Source organism: Bos indicus, chromosome 25 (genome assembly GCF_029378745.1).
Source record: "Bos indicus isolate NIAB-ARS_2022 breed Sahiwal x Tharparkar chromosome 25, NIAB-ARS_B.indTharparkar_mat_pri_1.0, whole genome shotgun sequence".
Classification (NCBI taxonomy): Eukaryota; Metazoa; Chordata; class Mammalia; order Artiodactyla; family Bovidae; genus Bos; species Bos indicus.
Window position 1 is genome coordinate 14,751,384 of NC_091784.1, and position 25,012 is coordinate 14,776,395.

General features: G+C 40.5%; 1 protein-coding gene across 1 annotated transcript in view; it reads left to right on the plus strand.

Moving 5' to 3' along the window:
• The window catches only part of RRN3 (RRN3 homolog, RNA polymerase I transcription factor), a 28,122-nt gene extending 3,431 nt beyond the window's left edge, over positions 1 to 24,691 (plus strand). Inside the window, exons 4-18 of the mRNA XM_070779704.1 lie at positions 4,289 to 4,378; positions 4,526 to 4,655; positions 5,055 to 5,114; positions 5,485 to 5,548; positions 6,290 to 6,359; positions 8,734 to 8,832; positions 10,350 to 10,442; positions 11,439 to 11,577; positions 13,406 to 13,536; positions 14,740 to 14,870; positions 15,814 to 15,998; positions 17,935 to 18,043; positions 20,570 to 20,722; positions 21,528 to 21,615; positions 22,712 to 24,691. Of these exons, the coding sequence (XP_070635805.1) occupies positions 4,289 to 4,378; positions 4,526 to 4,655; positions 5,055 to 5,114; positions 5,485 to 5,548; positions 6,290 to 6,359; positions 8,734 to 8,832; positions 10,350 to 10,442; positions 11,439 to 11,577; positions 13,406 to 13,536; positions 14,740 to 14,870; positions 15,814 to 15,998; positions 17,935 to 18,043; positions 20,570 to 20,722; positions 21,528 to 21,615; positions 22,712 to 22,873 (1,704 nt within the window). The 3' untranslated portion in view covers positions 22,874 to 24,691. The remainder of the gene's footprint in view (positions 1 to 4,288; positions 4,379 to 4,525; positions 4,656 to 5,054; positions 5,115 to 5,484; positions 5,549 to 6,289; positions 6,360 to 8,733; positions 8,833 to 10,349; positions 10,443 to 11,438; positions 11,578 to 13,405; positions 13,537 to 14,739; positions 14,871 to 15,813; positions 15,999 to 17,934; positions 18,044 to 20,569; positions 20,723 to 21,527; positions 21,616 to 22,711) is intronic.
• Positions 24,692 to 25,012: the final 321 nt, after the last annotated feature.

Sequence of the window (25,012 nt, forward strand, 5' to 3'; positions counted from 1 at the left end):
TAAACAACAAAATGAAACCAACAAACGATGACTTGTATTTCAACCTGCTACTCTGTTTCCGCGTTTTTGGAAATGGTTCGAGATTTGTACCCATCATGTAAATGTTATTCCCTTTCTTCCTTGACTGCCCAGTTATGGGAAGAATAGTCTGTTAATGTGGGCATTGGTGGTCAGATTGCCTGGGATAGAATCCCAGCTCCATTGTTTCCCAATGTGTGATCTTGGGCACATTCTTTAACCTCTTTGCCTCTGTTTCCCTCCTTGTAAAACCAGAGAAATAAGTTCTTTAAGCGTAGAGGTCTTTCAAGGATCCAATGAGAGCAGTCTCTGACTCAGAGGACTTTGTAATTGTTCATGTTGACAGTCTGCACTTTCTCATTCGTGTTTAAATCCACTGTGAAGTCCACTGCTGTATATACTGTGACAAAGGTTACTGATGATTTCCTACATTCTGATTTCATGGACTTCCTCTTTCAGCCCCATAATAATTTCTTGTAGCAATTTGTACAGTTGACTGCCCATTTCTTAAAACCTTTCCTTCAGTTTCTTTGATCTTCCTGTCTTCTTACTGCTTATCTCTCATCACTCTCTTGACAGGTTCTTCAGAAATTTGGTATTGATTGGATTTCCTAACTTACCCCGTCCTCACTTTACAGATTCTTCCTGTGTGATTCCCCTAAGTTCTCGTGGTTTTGGGATTTATCTGTGTCCTCATAATAGAATTATTTGCATTTATAGATCAAATTGCTCTTGTGGGCTTCAGACTTTGTTCTTTCTTTTTTAATTTTAATATCACTTATTTTTTTATCAAAGTATAATTGAATTACAGTGTTGTGCAGACTTGTTTCTTAACTGCAAACCCACAGGTGTTACGGGTGCCCTGGATTTAGCATTTTCTCTCTTTCAAATCCACTCTACAGGCTTTATGTGCCTAAATGATTTATTGCTTGTCTGTCTCACGTACACGTCCCCTCCACCCCTTATATCCTTAACAGTGCATTTGAGTCATCGCTAAAGCACATTCTAAAAATGCCGTTGCCCTCTTCATGCCCACCGAGGAATAGAGGACCAGCCCCTTAGCATGGCCTGCAGCAGACTTAGACTGTTCAGTCTCGCTAGATACTCTGTTTCTTGAATTTGCCACTTTACGGCTTTGCATATGCTTTTTCTTTCTGGCTGTGAGAGATTCTCGGATCCACTTTGCTTGCTGCCTGTTTGAGCATGGGCTCTGGTTACATCACCTCCCTCTCTTACTGGCTTTGTGATTGAGGGCGAATTACTGCCTTTCAGTGCCTAGGTGTCCCCAGCTATGAACCAATGGTAGTTCTCCCTATCTCATGGAATGTTAAAAGTCTTAGAATAGTGCCTTGCACTTAGTCTTATATTAATGTTTATTATTATTATTACTGTAATTATAAAACTATTCTTTGAGACCCAACTGAAATGTCATCTTCACTAATGAACTTTCCCAGATTTTGTCTAAGCACATGATTGTGCCTTCATTCAGACCATGCCCCACCGTACAAGCAGATCTCTAACTAGAAATCTGGCTTACAGGGACTTCAGTGATATGTCTGGTCCCTCTTTGTTCTCCAGATTGATCTGTTGGCTTGCTTGCTCACAGTATACTCCAGCCAGACTAAACTGCTCTTGGTTTTCTGAAGACATGCTTTCACCTTTGTAAAGTGTAGAGCCCTTGAGAGTACTCAGTCTGTTTAAAGACAGTGGAAGCATCGCTTCGTCTTTAAAGCTTTCTCTGACCTGTGCCTGCTTCCCCGGCTGCACATTCTTTGTGTTCTACTGTATTTCATATCAGCACATCTCCAGGGGATTTTTACAGACCCAAGAATCACATCAGTTATGTTTATGTTAGTTCAGAGGAGTGTTGAAATAATTTGTTTCTAGTGATTGTTCAGTACCATAGTCTCTGACTGGTTTACTTAAAAACTGGAGCATTAAATGTCCTTATGATTTTGTTGCACTCGTTTTAGTGGAAAAGTGACAGACTAGAGCTAACTTTGGAGAAGGCAGTGGCACCCCACTCCGGTACTCTTGCCTGGAAAATCCCATGGATGGAGGAGCCTGGTAGGCTGCAGTCTATGGGGTCGCTAAGAGTTGGACACGACTGAGCGACTTCACTTTCCCTTTTCACTTTCATGCATTGGAGAAGGAAATGGCAACCCACTCCAGTGTTCTTGCCTGGAGAATCCCAGGGACGGGGGAGCCTGGTGGGCTGCCGTCTATGGGGTCACGCAGAGTCGGACACGACCGAAGCGACTTAGCAGCAGAGCTAACTTTGTGTGTAACTTAGCTTGGCCTCTCTGCTTAAGTCTTGTTATCCTTAATGAGTGTGGATATTATGAAGTTACTGTAGTGCAAATGAGTTGTGACTTTATTTTCCTGCCAGGTTAGTTAGGGTTTCATCGGCAAATAGTGTCATGGAGGTTTGTCATATAGATAATGCATAGGAAGCTCTCACTGGTTGAGTGGAAGATGGGGAGCTCACTCTGTGGGGCAAGGCACTGTGTGAAAGTGGGCGGGGCATCGATCTAGGCAGATGGGTTTGAACCTAGTGTTTTACTGGTGAAAGTGAAAGTGAAGTCGCTCAGTCGTGTTCAATTCTGTGACCCCATGGACTGTAGCCTACAGGCTCCTCCATCCATGGGATTTTACAGGCAACAATACTGGAGTGGGTTGCCTTTTCCTTCTCCAGGAGATCTTCCTGACCCAGGGATTGAATCCAGGTCTCCTGCATTGTAGGCAGATACTTGACTGTCTGAGCCACCAGGGAAGTCCTTTTTACTGGTGCGGTGGGCAAATTAATCTTTCTTAGCCTCAGTTTTTTCATCTATAAAATGAGAATAACAGTAATCCCTTTGCAGCATTTTTAGGATTAGGGAAAGGTGTATAAATATATGTTGGAGAAGGCAATGGCACCCCACTCCAGTACTCTTGCCTGGAAAATCCCATGGACGGAGGAGCCTGGTAGGCTGCAGTCCATAGGGTTACTAAGAGTCGGACACGACTGAGCGACTTCACTTTGACTTTTCACTTTCATGCATTGGAGGAGGAAATGGCAACCCACTCCAGTGTTCTTACCTGGAGAATCCCAGGGACGGAGGAGCCTGGTGGGCTGCAGTCCATGGGGTCGCACAGAGTCGGACACGACTGAAGCGACTTAGCAGCAGCAGCACATATATACGTATGGTGTTAAGCACTGTGCCTGGCGCGTGGTATGTGCTCCCTATAAGTAGTCTATGGCTGTAGGTCCAGTCCTGTCTGTTAATAGTTTATCACTGGGGGTTCAACACTGTCTGTCTGTAGTCTGTTGCTAAAGGTGCAACACTGTATTATTTTTGTTTCTTTATTTCTCTTTTCCCCTAGTGAATATCATCATCAATCATTTTCTTTAAAAAACTCGGGGCTTGTTTTTTTTTGGCCATACTGTGCAGCTTGTGGGATCTTAGTTCCCTAGCCAGGGAGTGAACCTGCTCCCTTGGCAGTGAAAGCAAAGTCTGGACCGCCAGGAAGTTCCCCAGAATTAGGGGCTTTAATTTTTTCTTGCACATGTGTGTTGTATATATGCTTGAATACAAGCAATATCTATTAAGTATCACTGATACCTTATTCTCTACATGGCCTCTTTTTTGAACTTAGCAGGTTTTCCTGTGTCATGGAAAGTATTATGAATAGTAATTTTATTGTCTGAAAAATATTTAATGGAGTAGTGGAACCATCATTTATATAGAACACATTTTGATTCCTTTAGACCCATTTGCAAGTTGGGTTAAAAAAAAGTTACGTTTATTGATGACTCTGGTTAATCAGCTTAGACTGAATATTATCCACGTGCTTGCAGGTCATCATGAGGATAGAGGAAGTAGAGGTACCTATTGGTCTTTGTGGCCTTAGACTATTTGATCTGTTAGAATTCACTTTAAAAAAGTTCCAGGTGTCAACATTTACCATTTGAGGTGTTCTCACTTTTCTCGGGCCAGCAAAAATGATTAGAATTAAACATTGCACTTGATTCCTTTCCCTGGTATCAATTACTATATTACTTCTTCTTCTTTGTTTTTAGAAAAAAGGAAAATTTATTGTAACATCTTTTTGTATTTTGATACAAACTAAGAAATCTTCATCCCAATTTTGGCTTAAGTCCAAGTTTGTGACTTTTCCCCTCCTAATTTAAATATTGCTGATAGATGACCAATGCCAGGTAATATCATTTCTCTGTTATTTTAGAGGACTTGTGATTTTGAAAGTACTTTTCTTTTTTTAACTTAAGGATGACCAGATCATTAACTGGCTGCTTGAATTCCGTTCTTCCATCATGTACTTGACGAAAGACTTTGAGCAGCTTATTAATATTCTGTTGGTAAGTTCACCATTTATTTCAATGACTTATATGTAATTCAGTACTTTGAAAATAGTATCTGTTGAAAATAGTATATATTGTATATATTGAAAATAGGATATATTGTATCAGTAAAATGTTTCTTTTGTCTTTCCCTCCCATCTCTAGAGATTGAAGTGGTTGAACAGAAGTCAGACAGTGGTGGAGGAGTATTTATCCTTCCTTGGTAATCTTGTATCAGCACAAACTGTCTTCCTTAGACCATGTCTCAGCATGATTGCTTCTCATTTTGTACCTCGTAAGTCATTGCTCTTTGCTTGCTTCAAGTTTTCTTTTTAAAAATATCTCTGTTAAAAAGGCTGCCTTCCCACTGTATTTTGGAGATTATGCCACCATGGAAGAGGCCAGGATACTTACTGGAGCAGCAGTAGTTCTGGTACTTGTCTGTTCCCTATAATGATCTCCATGGAAGTGTCTGGATTTATTTGTTGCTGTGATTTTTATGGATTTAATTCCCTTTAGTGAGCTTCTGGTGAAGTCTTGGAATTCAGGGATTTTTAGCTGCTTAAACTTCATGCCCACATTGTAAATTTTATTGTCTTAAGTTTGGACAACAGAAAAATTGCTTTTTTTATGTAGCTGTTGCTTGTTTAGATCAATGTTAGAAGTATAACATATTTTCTTTTTTCCTCAAAAGCCCGAGTGGTTATTAAAGAAGGTGACGTAGATGTTTCGGATTCTGATGATGAAGATGAGAGTAAGTACAAAGAGGGTTAAACAGAGGCCACCTCTTGTGTCTGAGTATCCTTGTTCCTCCAGGACTTAGTCTCACAGATAGATGGTAACAAAGGGCAACCTTTGATGGAGTCTTTTTGTTATATATCTAACAAAAAGAATCTCAGTTATATTTAACTGATTACTATGCAATCAGTTGCAGTTACTGGCATTATTTACAGTCTTCATTGATAATCATGGAGAAAAGTCTTGGGATTATTATTTTGCTGACATGTGATTATTTAACTGACAGATGATTCAGTTTTGGTCATCAGGGGATTTTAGCCTTAAGTAGGTAATTTTTCAGTTTTCAGTTTTATCTTAATGCTCATGCTCTCCCTTTTCACCTGTAGATCTTCCTGCAAATTTTGACACCTGTCACAGAGCCTTACAGATAATAGCAAGATATGTCCCATCGTGAGTATACTTCAGTTACTTTTTTGTATTGTGGTGTTTAAGTCTCAAGAAAATCATGATCAGTCAGAAAATTATAAAATCTCCACAGCATCAAACCTCAAATTGTATGCAGCATGTTTTTGTATCTCATTGCTGTCATATCACAGTTTAGAAAAAATGGCATTTCAGTTCTCTATTCATTGTCTTCAATTATTTTTCAAAACCTGTATGCCAAGTCTACTCTCCAGCTTTTTATGGTGGTTGGACTTTTGCTTTTAACTTCAACAGACAAAATAGCCAAAATTTTTCAGTGAGAACCGCCTGTGTGTTTGTGTCTTGTCTTACGAATAAAAATTCGCTCTATATGTAGGTTTCTTTCGGAGGGGTGAACTTCAAATTCCCCCAGTAAGTTTAGCACATAAGCTAACTTTAAAAAGTCCAAGTTGGTAATTTTTTCTCCTTTTAAAAATAACACGTGTAGTGGGAAGTGTTTAGATTTTAAACTGAAGCTCTTTGTTAAAACCTTTGTAGAAAAAAAAGAATCCTCCTTTAATATCCTGATGATATCAAACTCAGCAGAAGCTTATTTTTCCCTAAGTTGTTACAGATTTTCTCTGAGGTGTTTTCACTTCCAGTTGCTTGAGGTAGGAGTCGCCTTTTGCCTCTTGTATCCATATTTGCTCTTAGAATGGGAATGTTACCTTCTGAGAAAGTCTCCTTATCATGGATTTATTGAAATTTTTTTTTTTTTTTTTTAAATAGCACACCATGGTTTCTTATGCCAATACTGGTGGAAAAATTTCCATTTGTTCGAAAATCAGAGAGAACATTGGTAAGAAATCTTTTCATGGGGGAAATAATGGAAAAGTTGTGTGGTTTAGTTTTAGGTGAATTTGGGTCTTTTTCTTCAAAGTTTTGTCTGCTGAATTTTAAACTCAAGATTAAGAATTTGACTCATTCCTTTCTTAGCAAGCCACTGACTGAGGATTCTCAGTGCCTTTTCTCTTATTCCTGTGTGCGTGTCAAGGGTAGAGTCCACTTCAGAAATATCTAGATAGAACTTAATGTTAACACAGGTAGGAATTGCTGGAAGATAATAGTTCATTTATTACTAGTTGTAAACATGCCTTATTTGAAGGCAGAGCCTTCTGTTAATGAAGTCTTGGAAGTCTTTTGCATAATATTTAGATCATCTGTGTAGAGTTCAATAACAGTGGTTTCCTTCTAAATACAGAATATTTTTTCCTAAATAATGTATTACAGGTATTAAAGAGTTAATAACTTTTGTTGATATTTGTGAGAGTGTGCTTCAACTGGAATGTTACAAATTCTGTATCTCTTATGAACATAGATGCTAAAATTCTCAACAAAATACTGGGAAACTGAGCCTAACAACATACAAAAAAGAATTATGCACTGAAATTTATCCTAGGAATGCAAAGTTGATTTAATACTCCCAAAGCAAGTAGCATAATAGGCTGTATCAGTAGAATAAATGGTAAATACCACATGATCATCTTAGTAGATGAAAAATGCCAAAACCATTTTGTGACAAAAACAGAAGAGAACTTCCTCAGCCTGATGAAGGGCATCTATGAAAAAAATCTATGAAAAATTCAAAACTTGTCTTTACCCTCAGTAGTGAAAGACTGAAGTCTTCCCCACAATAAGGAGCAAAACAAGGGTGTCCGCTTTTGCCACTTCTGGTCAGTATTTCTCTAGAGCTTCCAGCCAGGGCAGTTAGGCAAGAGAAAGAAAAAGGCGCCCACATTGGAAAGGAGGAGTAAAACTGTCTCTTTTTGCAGACGACATGATCTTATATTCAGAAAAATCCTAAGGAATTCACAAGAATGCTAGTGGTAATAAATGAGTTCAGTATAGTCACAGGGTGCCAGATCAATGTGATCAATAATGATCACATTGATCAGCCGATCAATAGTGATCGGTTGTGTAGGACAGTGGGGAAGAGAATAAACAGTCTTTCCAACAGTTGATTCTGGGGCAGGAGTATGTTCATATGCCAAGAATGAAATAGGACTTCTTTTCACATTATATACAAAATTGAACTCAAATTGGATAAAACTGTTAGAAAAAATGTGGGTGAAAATATTTGTGATCTTAGACAACAATTTCTAGATATACCACAAGAAACCACAGCAAAAACAGTTAAATTGTATTGCATCAAAATTAAAACCTTTTGTGCTTCATAGTCTTCAAGAAAATGAAAAGACAACTTAAATAATGGAAAAATATTTGCAAATCATATATTGGATAAAGGACTTGTATCTAGAATATTTAAAGAACTCTTATTGAACCTAATTTAAAAATGTACAAAGAGTCTGAATGGGTATTTCTCCACAATAGACATACAAATGGCTTAGGAGCACACGAAAAACTAAACATTTTTAGTCATTAGGAGAATGCAAGTCAAAACCACAACGAGATACTGCTTCTTACCTACTAGGATGGCTGTACTCAAAACGATAGATAATAACAAGTGTTGGCAAAGATGTGGAGAAACCAGAACCCCCCATGCTCTAGTGGGGATGTAAATGGTAAATGGTACAGCTGCTTTGGAAAACAGCCTTACAGTTCCTCATAAAAGGTAGAATTGCCATATGAACCAGCATTTCCACTGCTCCCAAGGGAAATAAAAATATGCGTCCCCCTAAAAACTTTGGCACAAATGTTCAAAGCAGCTTTACTCGTAGTAGCCAAAATATGGAAGCCAACTGTTTAGCAGCTTATGAATAAATGGAATGTGCTATGCCTGCATATTGGAATATCAGTCAACAATAAACATGGTTTACTTGCTACAACATGAATGAAGTTTGAAAACATTATGCTGAAACACCACATGTTGTAATATTCTCCTTATGTGAAATAGCTATGCTAGGCAAATTCATAGAGAAAGAAAGTAGACCAGTGGTTACTTAGGGCTGGGAGGAGGTACATTACTGGAAGATACAAGGTTTTTTTTTAGGGTGATAAAAATGTTCTGAAATTGATTAGGGTGATGGTTGCACAACTCTGAATAGTTGAGAACTATTGAATTGTACACTTAAAGTGGGTGAATTGTGTATCAACAAACCTGTTTTAAAAGTACTGTAGGAGTATATAAATCACAATTACGCTGATAGTGTGTATATAAACAGTGTAGTTCCTGTTTGCTTGATAATCTTTTTTTCTATCTTTTTATGTTTTAGGAATGTTATGTTCATAACTTACTCAGGATTAGTGTGTATTTTCCGACCTTGAGGCATGAAATTCTAGAGCTTGTTGTTGAAAAGCTACTCAAGTTGGATGTAAGTATTGGATAATCTGTTTTCTCTTCAATTTTCTTTTCCCAAATATTATGTTATAGTATTTGTTATAATAATTGAAACAATAGTAGCAACAATAGAAAAGAATTTGCAGTTCCACCTTTCATTCATTGAACATTTCTTAAACATTTCCTTTGAACATTGGTGTGTTTATAGACAGTCCTATCTCTCGTGGTTGGGGAACAAGGCATTAATTAGATGGTCATGTAAGTGGAAAAGTATTGTGGTAAATGCTGTGGATGGAACACATGCATTATGAGCTAGAAAACCTGTTGCAGTCAGAAGTTGGGAAGACATTCCGAGGAAGTGACCTGCAGTAAATAAGTTGCAGAGGGAATGAGAAAGTGGTGGATTCTGGTGACACGTGGAAGAAAGGGCCTTGATTGGATTGGAAGTAGAGGAGTGGGGAGGTAAGGGAAAGGAATCCTTCAAAGGTAGCTCCCTGTGGAATGAAAGCCTGGTGTTGCCATAACAGTATTAAAAAACGTCAGGAGGAAGTTGCAGGACGACGAGTTCCTCTTTGGATGGGTTGAGGTGTGGGTGAGGGAACTGGGTGGAGAATTGAAGCTGCAGGTTGAGGACTGAGCAGACCCGACAGGAGAGAGAGAGAGTTAGACTGGCAAGTGGGAGGGAAAGCGAGAGTCTGGACACCCAGGGAGGATTGGCTTCTCTCAGCAGCGTGAGACGTTGCTGGCCTTCTTCAGGAGGTTGAGGAAAGCAGAGTCCTTGGGTGTGGTGTTTCGGAGGCAGTTTGTTGCTGCAGAGAACGTGGCTAGTTAGGAAGCGGGGCTGCTAGAGACCCGGTGAGGGTTTGCGGTGTAGAGAGAGGATGAAGCAGGGGTGAGAGGCGTGTTTCAGGGTTGGGGAGAGGAGGTTTGTGGACTAACGAGATAGGGCTCGATGGGAAGCACGCTGATCCTGTAGTGGGGAGGGAGTTCTAGGAAAGACCAGAGGTTGGGTGGGCTGGCGCATTGTTCACCTGGAGTTAAACCTCTCTGGTCACCTGCATCTATAATCTTCATAAAGTCCTTCTCTGATGTATGCTTATGGAACATTTTAGAGTACATTTAGGAAGAACGTCATGTATATAGACATGTTAAAAGGCATATTTGAGTGGTATGTTAAACAAGTTATCTAGAAATTTTCTGTTGATTGATCTTATGCTCTTATATACCATGCATGTGCCTTGTGCCTAGTAAATGTTGGGATAAATGTTAAATTTTGAAGCTATCTGATATAGACCAACATAGCACAGTTTGTATTGATTTTTATGAAAATATGTAGTACAGGGTGCTTGATTTACAATCTTGTCAATTCTTTCATGACTGAGTTTCATTTATAGGTTTGTGCCATAATTGTGTATTGAGTTACAGTGCTGTATAGGGCACTAGTGTGGATATCTTTAGAACATGTACATTAGGTGAATTTCCAGTTGCTGAATACTGTGGTTGTATTTTATATGTTTTTATTCTTTTTTTTTTTTCTTTGTTATGATGTAGGTGAATGCATCCCGGCAGGATATTGAGGATGCTGAGGAAACAGCAGCTCAAACTGGTGGTGGAGCTGATGCCACAGAAGCCCTATTTAATATGGTCAGCATTTGTGAATGTAGTCAGACATACACCCTCACAGTCCCAGAGGGTGGCAAGAGACAGCTAATGGCTCCTCACCTTTTTCAAGGCTGTGGGTTAAAGCAGTAGTTCGGCAGGCTTGAAAGTGATTCTTTAAATGGGCAGTTGCTGCCTTGTTGCTCATCGACTAGTAGAGTACATTTCCAAGGCTTTGAATTTGGGTTTGGTGAAGTCTGTTTCCCTTTTATTCTTCCGTCTGTTCCTTAAATTTGTTTCTGTACACCCCATATTGTTTGTGGAGGAGTGATACATTGAAAAGCACATCAGTGTGGTTTCTGTGTTCTACAAATTATGTACCTTTATGCAGTGCTTCTCTGCTCGGAGTCGTGTCTTAAGTTGGGTTCACTGGGAGGAGCCTGAGATGGGGATTCAGGTGCCCTTGGGACACAGGGTGTGGGGAAGCAGGAAAGGGCAGGGGAAGGAAGGAGGTGAGATTTGGGGGTTTCGATTGGAAGCCACTGCAGGCTGATCCCCCCCCAGGAGCTCTGGAGCATGAGTTACAGAACAGAGTAGGTCCTACCTTGGGACCGGGGGAATGGCCTCTTATGACGTCATGTCAGTTACTAGGTCTGATTGGGAGGAGCCAAGGCAGTTCTCTGGAGAAGGGGGCAGCTGTGAGTTGGCAGCCAGTGCTTATAGCAGCTGAGGGGGTGGGTGCCCTGTCCCAGGAAAGGAAACCTGGCACCAATAGTTTGTGCCAGAACCTGGGGGAAATCTGTGATGTTTGCATGGCCACACTGTAGGCAGCTCTTGTACATGAGCATCAGAGGCTGGATCTGTGCTTTCCTGTTGGATTCCAAGGGTGATTCTGATTCATGCCTCTGGTTGAGAGCCCCTGCCTGGGAAGATTTCCGGGTTTTCTCTTTGTCTTTTAAAGGAAACAGTTACCTCAGAGTTTTCTCCCTAAACTACTTTTACTGAGTTTTTATAATGTCAGTTTTTACTTTACCTTCAAAGGATGAAGATGAAGAAGCTGACCATGAAACCAAGGCTGATCCAGGAAGGCTCGATCAGATGGTCCATCCCATGGCTGAGCGCCTAGACATCCTCCTGTCTTTACTCTTGTCCTACATTAAGGATGTCTGCTATGTGGATGGTAACAGCCTGCAGAAGTCACAGCTGTGATGCACAGTGCTGGGCATACTGATGGAAAACCACTATAAAAATCCTTGTTTTGAGTATGAGGAAAAGCAAGTTTAGAGAGATTGTTTGCCACCGTGACGTAGCTTGAGAATAGTGGGACTGGGACCCAGACTCAGTTGTTTGTCTTCAAAGGCCTTGGTGATCTTTTCACTGCCTACTGTATTAAAAGATTATATGTGGAGTTTGGACAGTTGAAGGTGGACCTCAAGTTGGAGACATTTAAGAATGGTAAAGTGGATACTTTGGAGAAGGAAATGGCAACCCACTCCAGTATTGGACAGAGGAGCCCGGTGGGCTACAGTCCACGAGATTGCAAAGAGCTGGACGTGACCAAGCATACGCACACTTAGTAGATATTTGGGGCTTTTCAGGCGGCGCTTGTGGTGAAGAACGTGTCTGCCAATGCAGGAAATGTTAAGAGGATGTGGGTTTGATCCCTGGGTCGGGAAGATCCCCTGAAGGAAGGCATGGCACCCCACTCCAGTATTCTTGCCCAGAGAATCCCATGGACAGAGGAACCTGGCGGGCTACAGTCCCTGTGATTGCAGAGTCAGACATGACTGCAGCGCCTTAGCATGCGTGCATGCGCACACTTGTGTTACGCTTGAAATTTACAGTCTGGGTACTTGTGGTTGTTCCAAGTGTTGGTGGACAAATTGATAAGTTTCTTGCCCTAATGGAATTTTTAGGTTTTTAGTCTAGACACTTTGCCTTGAAAAAAGCAGTTTTTTTCTATTTGCATTTCTCAGATTTAAGAATGAAACTTAACCATTCAGAATAATAGGGCTTGAATCTGAGTTGAGAATGTTACTACTTTAACTTTTTTGCTGCTATAAAAGTAATACATGTTGGTTAGAGAAGATTTGGAAAATACAGGAAAGGAGTTTTTAAAAAAAGACAGTTTATATGGTCACAGTCCTATTTGGAGAACCATTATTAGCATTTTTTTTTCTGTTCTATTTGTATGGGTGTATGTGTTTTTCTCAATGGATTTGGGGAATCACGCTGCTGCTGCTAAGTCGCTTCAGTTGTGTCCGACTCTGTGTGACCCGATAGACGGCAGCCCACCAGGCTCCCCTGTCCCTGGGATTCTCCAGGCAAGAACACTGGAGTGGGTTGCCATTCCCTTCTCCAATGCATGAAAGTGAAAAGTGAAAGTGAAGTCGCTCAGATGTGCCCGACTCTTAGCGACCCCATGGACTGCAGCCCACCAGGTTCCTCTGTCCATGGGATTTTCCAGGCAAGAGCACTGGAGTGGGGTGCCATTGCCTTCTCGGGGGGAATCACACGATATGTAGTATTTTATAATCTTCCCTTTTTACCTCTTACGAACATTTTCTCATACAATTCACGGTTCTTCTAAAATAGTTATTAATCATATGGATTTAACTGGCTTCTTATTTTTTCCTCCCCCTGCTGTATTTCCATTATAAGTAACAGTGTAATGAACGTACTTAGACCTGTATTGTCACTTGTCTGCTTGCGATAAATTCCTAGCAGTAGAACTTGTAAATGGCGATTTTCCAGTGTGTAGAATCACAGTGGTGTGTGTGAGATAAGGGCCCACTTCCTTACCAGTCCTGGATTTTTATAATTAAAATGGAAGCTCTGTGCCAGATAAAGATGGCATCCTATGCCCCCACCCACCGACCCCCCATTAGCTACACGGATGAAGTATTTCTTAATGGTCTTGTTTGCTTTTTAAAAATGTGGTAAATGAAACTGGTGGCTTGAAAATAATGTCTTTATAAATAAACTGAAATGCCAAATTTTCTTCACAGGTAAGATTGATAACAACAAAACAAAAGATTTGTATCGAGATCTCATAACCATCTTTGACAAGCTCCTGTTGCCCACCCATGCCTCTTGCCATGTGCAATTTTTCATGTTTTACCTCTGTAGCTTTAAATTGGTGAGTATGTCATTTGTGTTATCATAGCTTCTGTTACTCTTGCCCCAAATTTTCCTTAAAAAAATGAGGGGTGAAGGGAAATGTTGAAGAGGGACCATGAATTGACTACTTCTTTGTCTTGAGCTCATTTTACTTAGTGCCTCTAGTGAAATAGAAAGCCCTTCTCAACCTGTAGAAGGAGGAGAGGGCATTCCTTCACCTGAAGCTGTGCTCTGAAAACGTCATCCTGTGTTTGGTCCACTAGGTGGTGTCCTTCCCTTTAATTCGAGCCTTCACTAAAATCTCATATGGACATATTTGTATGGCAATTATATTCCAATTTTAAAAAACCTCATATACAGTATGCAACTTTATTTTTTTTAATTCTGTTTCAGTTGATATTAACTAGCCCAAACTAAAGTTTTAATCCAGGATTTTAAAACTTAAGAGTTTGTTTTTCTATTTTGAGAACAAAGCAAAACAAAAGAACATAGGACTCTTCTTTGCACTATTTCATAGCTTCCTAGTCCTAGTCTAGGAGAGTACTGGTCATGGGTAGGAAGGTTAAACTCAATCTGCCCCAAAGCATATGTTAGTAGCTTTTGAAAAGAGCTGTTTGAGAGAAGTTGGAGGTTGCATTTTTCGTTGAAAAGAAGGTGAACTGGTCAGTTTTTCCCCTACAGTTAGCATAATTAGTCAAATATCAACTGTACTTTAATCCTCGTTTCTGTTTCTGGTTAAGTTTGTTATGTGCAGTCTGGAGGGTATGGCAAAAGGGATTCCCATGTGAGTGTGGATAAGCACTGCTTTCTAGTTACGGCTAAATATCAGAGTCATAGAGCTTTATTTGTTTATTTATGTTTGGCTGCACCCTGGCAGTGAGAGCACGGGCCGCCAGAGAATTCTCACTTAGCAGAGCTTTTACAGACTGCTGGATCCCAGAGTCCTGTCCTAATGTGTGGGGTTCCAAAGCCCTACGTCTGATGCTCAGCTGGTTTGGGCATCCATTGAATTATTTAAAGCTGGGGAACGCCTTTTGTTTTTGATAGTATTATCTCAGAGTGTTTTCAAAATAAGAACCTTGATGACCCTGTTCATTATTTAGCAGTATAACTGAGATACTGGAGCTTTCCCATGTTGGTGAGTTAAAAATCTTAGAATTCTGCTAGCTAGAATATCTGAAGCATTAGAAAAAGAGGTGACCAACACGTTCTCTTTTTATAGGGATTTGCGGAAGCATTTTTGGAACATCTCTGGAAAAAATTGCAGGATCCAAATAATCCTGCTATCATCAGGCAAGCTGCTGCAAATTATATTGGGAGCTTTTTGGCAAGAGCTAAATTTATTCCTCTTATGTAAGTAACCTGATTTTCCAAGTGCTTTTCTTATCATGCTTTAAAAAAGAATATAGTATTGTCTCAAGTTAGAGAAATAACTGCCTTATTTTTGTGGCCTGTCTTTAAAGTGAAAAATTTGTTTCTCCACTCTATGCAAGATGTTTATATTTCCAAGAGGCAATTTCAGAATAAGATGTCTCATTTTTAAACTGTAAAACCTCACATGCAAAGCTTTTGTCATCTGTATCGTTGCACTTGAACATGAAGATCCGTTTGTCTTCGTGGATGGTGTACAGTGTTGTATACTGTTTTGATTCTTTTTATAGGTTTGTCATTTTTCATTTGCATTCCGAATCAATTGTATCTGTTAAAGCTGAAGAAAAAAAATCCCCTTTGAAGGTAATGGATCTATTTAGGAGGCCAGTGCTGGGCCTGTTTCTTCTAGTGATCCATGAAGATATCCTTGGGCCAGAACACTATTAAAAACCCTTCCCTGACAACTAAAAGCTGTCTGGGTATTCTGTCCTAAATTGTTGACCACAGGACTTCATCAGAACCCCCAGGGGATGGTGAAGTCAGCCAGGCTGTTTTTCTCTTCTGAGATGTGGGTAGACATGCCTCCTCTTTAACCGTTTTCCCTCAAGAGGACTGGGAGGCCATCGGAAAAGCCCTTCTGAGTTGACCAGGAGAAACTGTTCTCCAACTCTTGACACTTTAGGCCGCCTTAGGGGCCTTCCTGTTGTCCTGGAAGGTCCACATTCTTGACTTTGTAATGGAAGGCTGCCTTTCCACCTGCCCATTCTTTCCTTTGCTTGCTTCTCCTCTGTGCCCATGGGTAATAGATAAAGAAGCCAGTGGACAGACTTTTCTGAGTTTGCAATGAGAGGCAATTGTGTGTTTTTGTGTCACTCTAGTGTGTTATGAAGCAAGTGAAGTTGACTTGAATTTTTCTTTTCTCTAGTACTGTAAAATCATGCCTAGATCTTTTGGTTAACTGGCTGCACGTATACCTTAATAACCAGGATTCAGGAACAAAGGCATTTTGTGACGTCGCTCTCCACGGACCATTTTATTCAGCCTGCCAAGCTGTGTTCTACACTTTTGTTTTTAGACACAAGCAGCTTTTAAGTGGAAACCTGAAGGAAGGTCAGTGATGTGGGGTTGATGGATATGAAACTGGATTTTCCTATGTACTAGTTATCCTTCAGAATGAAGATTAATTACTTTTTTGACAAAAATTGTTTGTTAGAAAACTGCATGTGCACTCAAGCTTTTACAAATAATTTCTAGCAGCTTGTGGGCCCCTAAAAGTCCCTTAAGCCGCCTTTTTAACAGTCAATGGATTTGTGATTGAGAAGCTGCGCTTTAGAAGGTGGCAGCAGGAGTCGTTGTCAGATGTGAGCTGTGGCTCAGCACTTGTGCTGTGGCTGCACCGGGCTCGGCGCTTTTGATCCTCAGCCCCCACCCCCATGCCGCCCCCATCCCATCCCATCCCATCCCATCCCATCCTTGCAACGGCCCAGTGAACTGCAAACGTCATCCCTTCTTTACAGACGAGACCAAACCCCAGGGAAGTAACTTATTGGCAGGATGAGAAATTAAAACCAGGTGAGGGTGACCCTGAAGCTTGAGGTTATTCCAGGTATGCTCCTATATCCAAAGACTTGAGTTAATTTACTGGTTTACAGTTTTGCTAATTTCTAAGAGCTAAAATTTGAATCTACCAGATGAAGCTTGTTTTGTGGGTTAGTGTATTACAGCTGAAGGTAGTCCCCAAGAACACCGTCAGTTAAGTCAGTTTAAATTGTTTCATTTTCATGAATAACGCAAATGGTTTAATAGGCTATTTCCTCTAAGCCAGAGTTTCTCGGACTCTGCACTGCTGATACCTTCGGCTGGATGATCCTTTGTTGTGGGGGCTGTCCTGTGTATAATAGGGTGACCAGCAGCATCTCGCACTCTCTACCCGCTTGATGCCAATACTCGCCCTGCTCGTCCTCTGTTGTGACAACTAAAACTATCTTCCAGACACTACCAGATGTTCTCTTGGGGGCACTGTGGCCTTTGGTTGAGAATCACAGCTCTAAACTGAGGCTTGTACATGTTGCATTACATGTACTTTCTTATATCATGACTACTACTAAAAAGATAGGGGGCTTAAAAATAGGTGTATGAACAGTAGTAGGACAAGGTTTTATCACAAGGTAAGTAAAATCAGTGCTTTTCTCTGTAAAAATAAATGCTAAGAGTCTTAGTTAAAGATGATCTATTTCTTGTAAGTCTTTACATTATTGCATTTTTAGTTACTTTTATCAGAATATATAGATCATAGAATCTCCTAACAAAAATATACTTAGACACAAGTTGGTTTGCTCACCTCTTAGAATAAGTGTGGTGTTCTTTTTAATAAGGATAGTCATTGATCCCAAGACAGTAGTATCTACCTAATTTTTCCTTCTACCTCCATGGTTTTGTTATAAAAACAAAAAAACCCTGAAGTACAGTGAATGACACCTGAAAAATAGGCTCAACTTTACGGATAATTTAAGATGTGTAAGTCTTGCTGTTGGTTTTGTTAACTGTCATATTGGTGTGTGTGTGTATATATATATATGGAATTCAGGAAGGAGAAATTCCATACTGTACAGTCATTACCTCGAGGGAATGGAGAATTTACTGTGCTCCTCAGCTGCTTAATAATTCCGTGATTGTTAGCAGAAGTCAGATCACATGGTCTGTGTTTCCCTCTCTGCAGTCAGCATGTGCTGAGCTTGCATGTATCTGAGTGCCAAATTGTCTTATAAGCTCATATCCCACTGGGAATGTATCTTTACTTTCCTGGATCTTTAAAAGAGTAAACTCTTTTCTTTAGAAAAGTTGGTTTGGTCATAAATGCGTGTGGTTAAGACAAACGATGTTCTTTGGGCTTTGCACTATGTGAATATCTACATGAACCTTTAAAGCATTTGTGCAAATACCCTTTAAAAAAATTTTTTTTTTAATATATAGAATAATGAGTGTTGCTTAGACTCATGTGTTTGCACCTTAAAAAAAATTTTTTTTGTTTGTTTTTTAATCAAAGGTTTGAGGTACCTTCAGAGTCTAAATTTTGAACGGATAGTGATGAGTCAGCTGAATCCTCTGAAGATTTGCCTGCCCTCAGTCGTTAACTTTTTTGCCGCAATCACAAAGTAAGTTCTTTCTGCTTTATTTCTGGAAGTTACTTAAGAGTAAGCTTAGGTTAGTATTGTAAAATTCCATTAAATTTCTGTGATATTACTTAACAAAATTCATAACAAAAAGACATTTAAAAACCAGTAACCCAGTGCCTGCAGAAAACACTGCATTGAAGGTATTGTTTTTATACTTTCGGTGGCATTGGAAATTGCTACTGCTTTTTAATCTAAAGAGGATCATTCAGCAGAAGCTCAGGCACTTTGAAGTAAGTTCGCAAGCCAAGAGGTACAAACCACAGATGTTTATTAGAATGACTCCTATAATAGTAATAAAAATAGACTGGACATGAGATAAACATCCAACAAATAGGGAAATGGTTCAGTGGGGGCCTTGTGGCCGCAGCTGATGCATGGCGTCTGTTGTGTGCCCAGCACGGTTCCGATAAGCACTCTACACAGAACTCACCTGTCCTATGACTGTATTACTAACCGCTGTTTATAAATGACAAGGTGGGGTCACAGTGAGATTAAATGACTTGGGAGAAGTCATGGGTAGACTGTGGCAGAGCTAAGGTTTGAATGCCGACAGGCTGGCTCCTTTGTCAGCATTCACTGAACTATCCTGCTTTGTGTAGAAAGTGAATTGGAGACCTTGGGCCTCTAATTAAGATATTGAGGACAGAAAGAAGTATTAGTCGCTCAGTTGTGTCCAACTCCTCTTGACCCCATGGACTGTAGCCCTCCAGGCTCCTCTGTCCATGGGGTCAGATCGTAGCTTAAAATGCTCAACAGATGGTGCTATTAGAAGACAAGGATAATTTCTGCTCCCCTAGACATCAGCAGCCTCATTTTTCCTTCAGTGGGTATCTAGTCTAAGGATTTCTCTCTCTCCTGAGATCTCAAAAATGATAGTAGGAAAATAAGAAACCAACCAGCAATAGTACCCAGCGGGTGGACATTTCTAGCATGTTGCAGGAAGATAGTCTCTGGGAGAATAAGGATGGATGGAGCAAGGCAGAGGCTGCTGCCTGTAGAGTATGTGTGGGTAGGAGTAGGGGCTGCAGCTGAGGGGCAGGCTGGTCATAGAGGCTCGAGATTTGGGGCTGGTATTAGTGGTGGAGGTGAGGAGTAAGATGGGAGGCTGCAAGCAAGGGGTGGAAATAAAGGTTTGTGTCAAGGATCTTAAGTATTACTCTGTAGCTGCTGCTTCTGCATACTTATTGAGTTAACCATGTGGACCCATATGACTGTCTTTTGATGTTGACTGCTGTGTAATGTTCTCGTAATTTAAAAAAATAAATTCTTTGTTGGGATTTAAGGAGAAGGCAATGGAAACCCACTCCAGTACTCTTGCCTGGAAAATCCCATGGGCGGAGGAGCCTGGTGGGCTGCCGTCTATGGGGTCTCAAAGAGTCAGACTGGACTGAGCGACTTCACTTTCACTCTTCACTTTCATGCATTGGAGAAGGAAATGGCAACCCACTCCAGTGTTCTTGCCTGGAGAATCCCAGGGACAGGGGAGCCTGGTGGGCTGCCGTCTATGGGGTCACACAGAGTCAGACACGACTGAAGCGACTTAGCAGCAGCAGCAAGCTGCCTTAGTTTTCCAGTGTTGGGAACATGGTTGTATGTGTGTCCTGGCGCACAGGCAGACTGCTGTCACCAGAAGTGCAGTTGCTGGGCAATAGAAGTACACACCTTCAGTTTTACCAGATACTGCAAAGTGCAGTTTTGCCTTACTACCTTCCCACCAAGAGTCAATTGTGATCCTTGGCTAATGGAACCGAAACAGCCATATGGCACTTAAGATTGCAGTAATGAGCTGAGAGCCTGAGAACAGCTGCCTGAATGAGTACTGTGTGAGGGAAGCGGGGAGCCGGGAGTTAACAGAAGTGAGCTAAGTCCTCATCTCAAAGAAGCGGCCCGGTGGATGATCGTGAATTGCTAAGTCATAACCCGAAGAGGGATTGACCGCGTCTTGGTCCCATGGATTTTTATTGCAAGGTCTTCTGTCCACTTAAGTGTTTTCACTCCCTGTTCCTTTCTTTACCATTTTCTGAGGTTGGGATTCAGTAAACCCCATGTCTCTCCCTTAGGACCCGTCTTAATTTCTTCAGTAGCCAAGTCTCTCCATCAACAATGCGTATTTTCTCTCAGTGAAATCCGAAGCCCTTTTTTCCACCAACCCACTAATTTTCTTACAAACAGTAAAAATAAGTAGACAGCTACATAATTTTGTAAATTATAACAATTACTGTGAACCCATTTGTTTTCAGTGAGTGGTGCCTATTAATAATCTAAGTCCACTCTCATATTCTTAAAGTGATGGTACATTTTCTTCCTCCTTTGCCAGTTGTAAATAGTAGGCCCAGAGGACTGTTCCCAAAAAGGATTACTTTCTACTTTATGCTGTTTTTTCTTGCAGTTGTTATGTTCAGTAAGGTCTATGTGTTGGGGTGGTTGTCACACAGAAATGGGCGTGTCCATACAGAGTAACTGTGGCACAGTAATGCTTCTGTCGGTGTTGGTTTTGTTCCACAGCAAATACCAGCTCGTCTTCTGCTACACCCTCATTGAGAGGAACAACCGCCAGATGCTGCCCGTTATCAGAAACACTGCTGGGGGGGACTCGGTGCAGACCTGCACGAACCCACTGGACACCTTCTTCCCCTTTGATCCTTGTGTGCTGAAGAGGTGAGTCTTACACAGTTGACCTTTCAGTGGTGAATTTAAATGTGGTGTGTATATGCCTTTCCCAGGATCAGCATTTAGCGTTTCTTTGTCGTGTGTGGCTCTTCTAGCCTTTGATAGGGTCTCGTGGTCTCCTCGTGTGTATTCCAGGCCCAGTGTGGAGAAGCCGGTTTGAGGCTGCTGAGGGTCTACTTCAGTAGGAGCCCAGATTGATACCAAGGGGTTTTTGTCATCCTTGAAACTTGTTGGTTTGAACATAAAAGAGGCTGGAGAAGGAGGATGCTGCCTTTTCTTTGCTCATAAATTTCTCCCAAATGACTCGTTCCTTCCTCTAGAGACCACATCCCATAGTCTTGCATGATATAAGCAAATGCCAAATGATTTTTCTGGATGGATAATTACAGAAAACCTCAGGCCAGTCTTAACTTCACATGTATATAAGGAAGCAGAATTTCTGTTACAACAGTCTGTAACTAGCAGCAAAGGAAGTTCTAGAATAATAGAGTTTGACCTTCAGTTTGAACATACTATAACTCACTGTCAATCTTTGCACAGTCGAAGTAGTTTTCACTTGAAATGAAAAGATGAGAAATAGTAGGTATAATACTCCATCTATGTGAGTGGATGTGCTCTTACAAAGAAGGAGCCATGTTAACAGATCCTGCGTAGGATATTTTTGGACACTTGTTATTTGAGTTATAGTTTTTGCTTTTTCATTTTGGATCTTGTGAGAAAAGAGCTAATAAATATATGACTTTCGCTGTTAGTATTTATTTAATTTGATTTTGAAATGTGATCTTTTTGACAGGTCAAAGAAATTCATCGATCCTCTTTATCAGATATGGGAAGACATGAGTGCAGAAGAGCTTCAGGAGTTTAAGAAACCGATTAAAAAGGTAAATAAAGTTGTGATTTCAATACACTTTTCTGGGAATCTCAAAGAGTTAAAGGCAGTGTTATATTTGAATACTACATTTGTTCATTCAGCCATTACAGAACACCAGACGCAGGTTATGTTCTTGTGAGAAGAGTGTTTGCCTTTTTTTTTGTTTGTTTGTTAAAGATTTATATATTTATTTTTGGCGGCGCTGGGTCTTTATTGCTGTGTGGGTTTTCTGTAGTCGCGATGTGCAGGGGCTACTCTGTTGTGGTGTGTGGGTTTCTCATGGTAGTGGCTTCTTTCGTTGCGGAGCATGGGCTCCAGGTGCGCAAGCTTCAGTGGGTGTGGCACGAGAGCTTAGTTGCTCCACAGCAGTGGGATCTTCCCAGACCAGAGACTGAACCTGTGTCTCCTGCGTTGGCAGGCGGATTCTTAACCACTCGACCACAAGGGAAGTCCTGCTTGCTTTTTAATGAATTGTTCAAACCATATAGCTCACATGCTGACTCTGGGACGTGAAGGATAATTAAAAATCAGCTTAACAAATTTAGATCTTTACCACTTGATAGTTACCACCAAGAAACAGTCTCAAATTTGCTTATTGCTGAAACGTCCCCAGAAGTTCACACTAATTTTGTAGGTCTTCATGAATAGTTGGTGAAGATAGGAATGTCACCATCTGTTTCTTTGTGGCACATTCGTTTTTCCATTAAAAATCAGATTTAATGTGCCTTGCTTTTTCATAAGTTATCATTGGAATGCTTTTTATTTTTATTTTTTCTTTAAATTTTGCATTTTAGGAAGGTGGTTATTCATTCCATGTTATGTTAGATTGAGCAAGAGTGATATATCATGTTACCTGTCCTCCTTGAACTTAAAATCTGTTTTAAAAAAAAATCAGATTTTAAAGAGATGTTCACAATGTGTCATGAGCAGTTGTGTGAATGGTTTGTAATAAAGAAGTATGCATCAGAGGGAGCCTTCAAAATGAAGGTTTTTTTTCCTTCACTTTTTTTTTTCTCCAGAAGTAGCACATTCCTGAGGAAAGGAATTCTTGAAAGCATTTCAAACTGCTGCTTGCAATCTTGTTTGTAATCTTTGTTTTTGTGCAGGAGGTGGTAGAAGATGAGGAAGATGATTTTTTGAAAGGTGAAGTTGGAATCACACCGAGCTCCTTTGACGCGCATTTCCGCAGCCCTTCAAGTAGTGTGGGCTCCCCACCTGTCTTATACCTGCCGGACCAGTCCCCCCTGGTCACAAGGATTTGTGACTGAGGCTGACATTCCTCCCGTAGTGCCCTTCAGTACTGGGTTTCATCCTGTTTGAGTGTTTCTTTGAACTTGAGCGAGTACATGCTTCAGGCATCTTACTTTCAAGTTAGACTTACTCTGGTGTCTGAACAGATGTGGTTGGGTTTTTTGTTTTCTTCTTTTTTTTTTTCTGTTTTGTTCCTGTAGAGACTAAAGGAAAAGACAGAGTATCATGTGCAATATTTTACAGTGGAGTTGGTGATAAATGTTGAAAGCTTGGCTCATACTTACAAGACTTTGTTGACACGATATCTTTTCACTGAAAAGTCCTCTAGGACACTCTTTAAAGTCTTCAGAATGAGTTTAACTATTTTGGATACACTGTGTACCCTCTGCCTAATTGCATTTGTGTTCTGGAGTTTCAGTGGGGTGCAGGGAACACAGGAGGACAGATGGGGGAGGTGGCCAGGGCTGGTCCTGGATGCTACAGGTTGGAGCTGGCACTGAAGGAGATCTCCAAGGACTTCAGAAACCAACAGACGCCTGGAGGGAAGAGAGAGAGGATTTAGAGAAGCAGAATCAGACAGATCATACATTTGTGAGTGTAAAAATGGATTTAAGAGGAAAAAAGGAGTTCTGGGTTAATGTAGTTCACATTGACTAAAAGAGGGGTTGAACTTTTATAAAACACAGTATTTTATCTTGAGGCTCCCAAGAGTGCTATTAGAACTGGAACTACTTGTTGGCGGTGGAATGTTATGTTGGTAACTGAGAATTCCTTTGTCCAAAAGTGGGGGAAGAGGGGATTTTAGTTTATTTGGTGGAATGGTTTTGCTAGCAACAAGAGGCCAGGGTTACAGCGCAGTCCCTGTCTACTGGCTATTCATCGTATCATGAATTCCAGCTCACTGAAATCCTCCTCTCTTGAGTCTCTTTTTGTATTTTTATAACCAAACACTGAGAGAGAGGAGTCTAAACAACATTGCTGTATAACAGACTTACGCAAGCGCTGCTAGAGTCATTTTGAAGCTCCTGCATATTTTAGCTTCATTTGTTATCTGTGTACTTTTTTGTTATTTGTGAAAATGGACATCTTTAAATATATTTATTTTTCGGTCACTTTTCCTATTCTTTATTTAAAGTTAAGCGATATTTTCTTGATCACAAATATTTTGTAATGAAATACTTTTCTCTTTCCTAGGGCTTTGTATGCTCTTGTATATTACATTGATGGCAATGTAGAATTTGGAGTTTCAGTCTGTAAATACGTTTTTGAAAAACAAATTTTTATTGTTATAAAAAGTTTTGGATATTGGTGATTTTCTTTTGGTGACTTGGTAGAAGGTCCTTTGAGAGCCTTTAGGTTCTCTTTTTAACTGCTGACAGAAAGATAGGATTTTTGTATAGTGCATAAAATGAGTGATTGAAAATGTGTCCATAGAAATTAACAGTGAGTGGAGTCTTTGTGAGTTGGGGAATAGCTTTAATGTAGAAGGATATATTTACATAGAAGTCTAAAATTTCAAAGGAGTTGGGAAAAAAATCTATTGTGAGAATAAAACAGTGACGTGGTTAACTTGGAACTTTTGTTACACTCTCTGAGCTCCACTTTGAAAATAAAAGTGGAGCTACTTGTGAGGATTTGATGAACATTCATGTCGGTTGTTTCACCACCTTGGGTAAAGGGAGATACCCCGATAAAGAGGCTTGTCACAAAAATGTTCTTCTGATTTCTGTGTTTTTTTTTCTTAATTGATCTACTGTATTAAAGCACCGTTTTTCAATAGAAAACTGAAATTGAGACTTTACGAAATTGAGACTTTATTAAAGAGGCAAAAATAATTGTCAGTGTGTTTGCAAGTTGTTGTTCAGTCACTAGGTTGTATCTGACTCTTTTGCAACCCCATGGACTATAGCTCAAAGCCCACCAGGCTTCTCTATCCATGAGGTTTCCCAGGCAAGAATACTGGAGTGGATTGCCGTTTCCTTCTCGAGGGGATCTTCCCAACCCAGGGATCAAACCCACGTTTTCTGCATTGGCAGGCAGATTCTTTACCACTGGGGCACCAGGGAAGGTCAGGTTGCAAGTACTCAGAAATTGTTGCATATTGATGATGAGGATCACTTCTAGAGGGCATCCCACCCAACTGGTCCAAGGAGAAC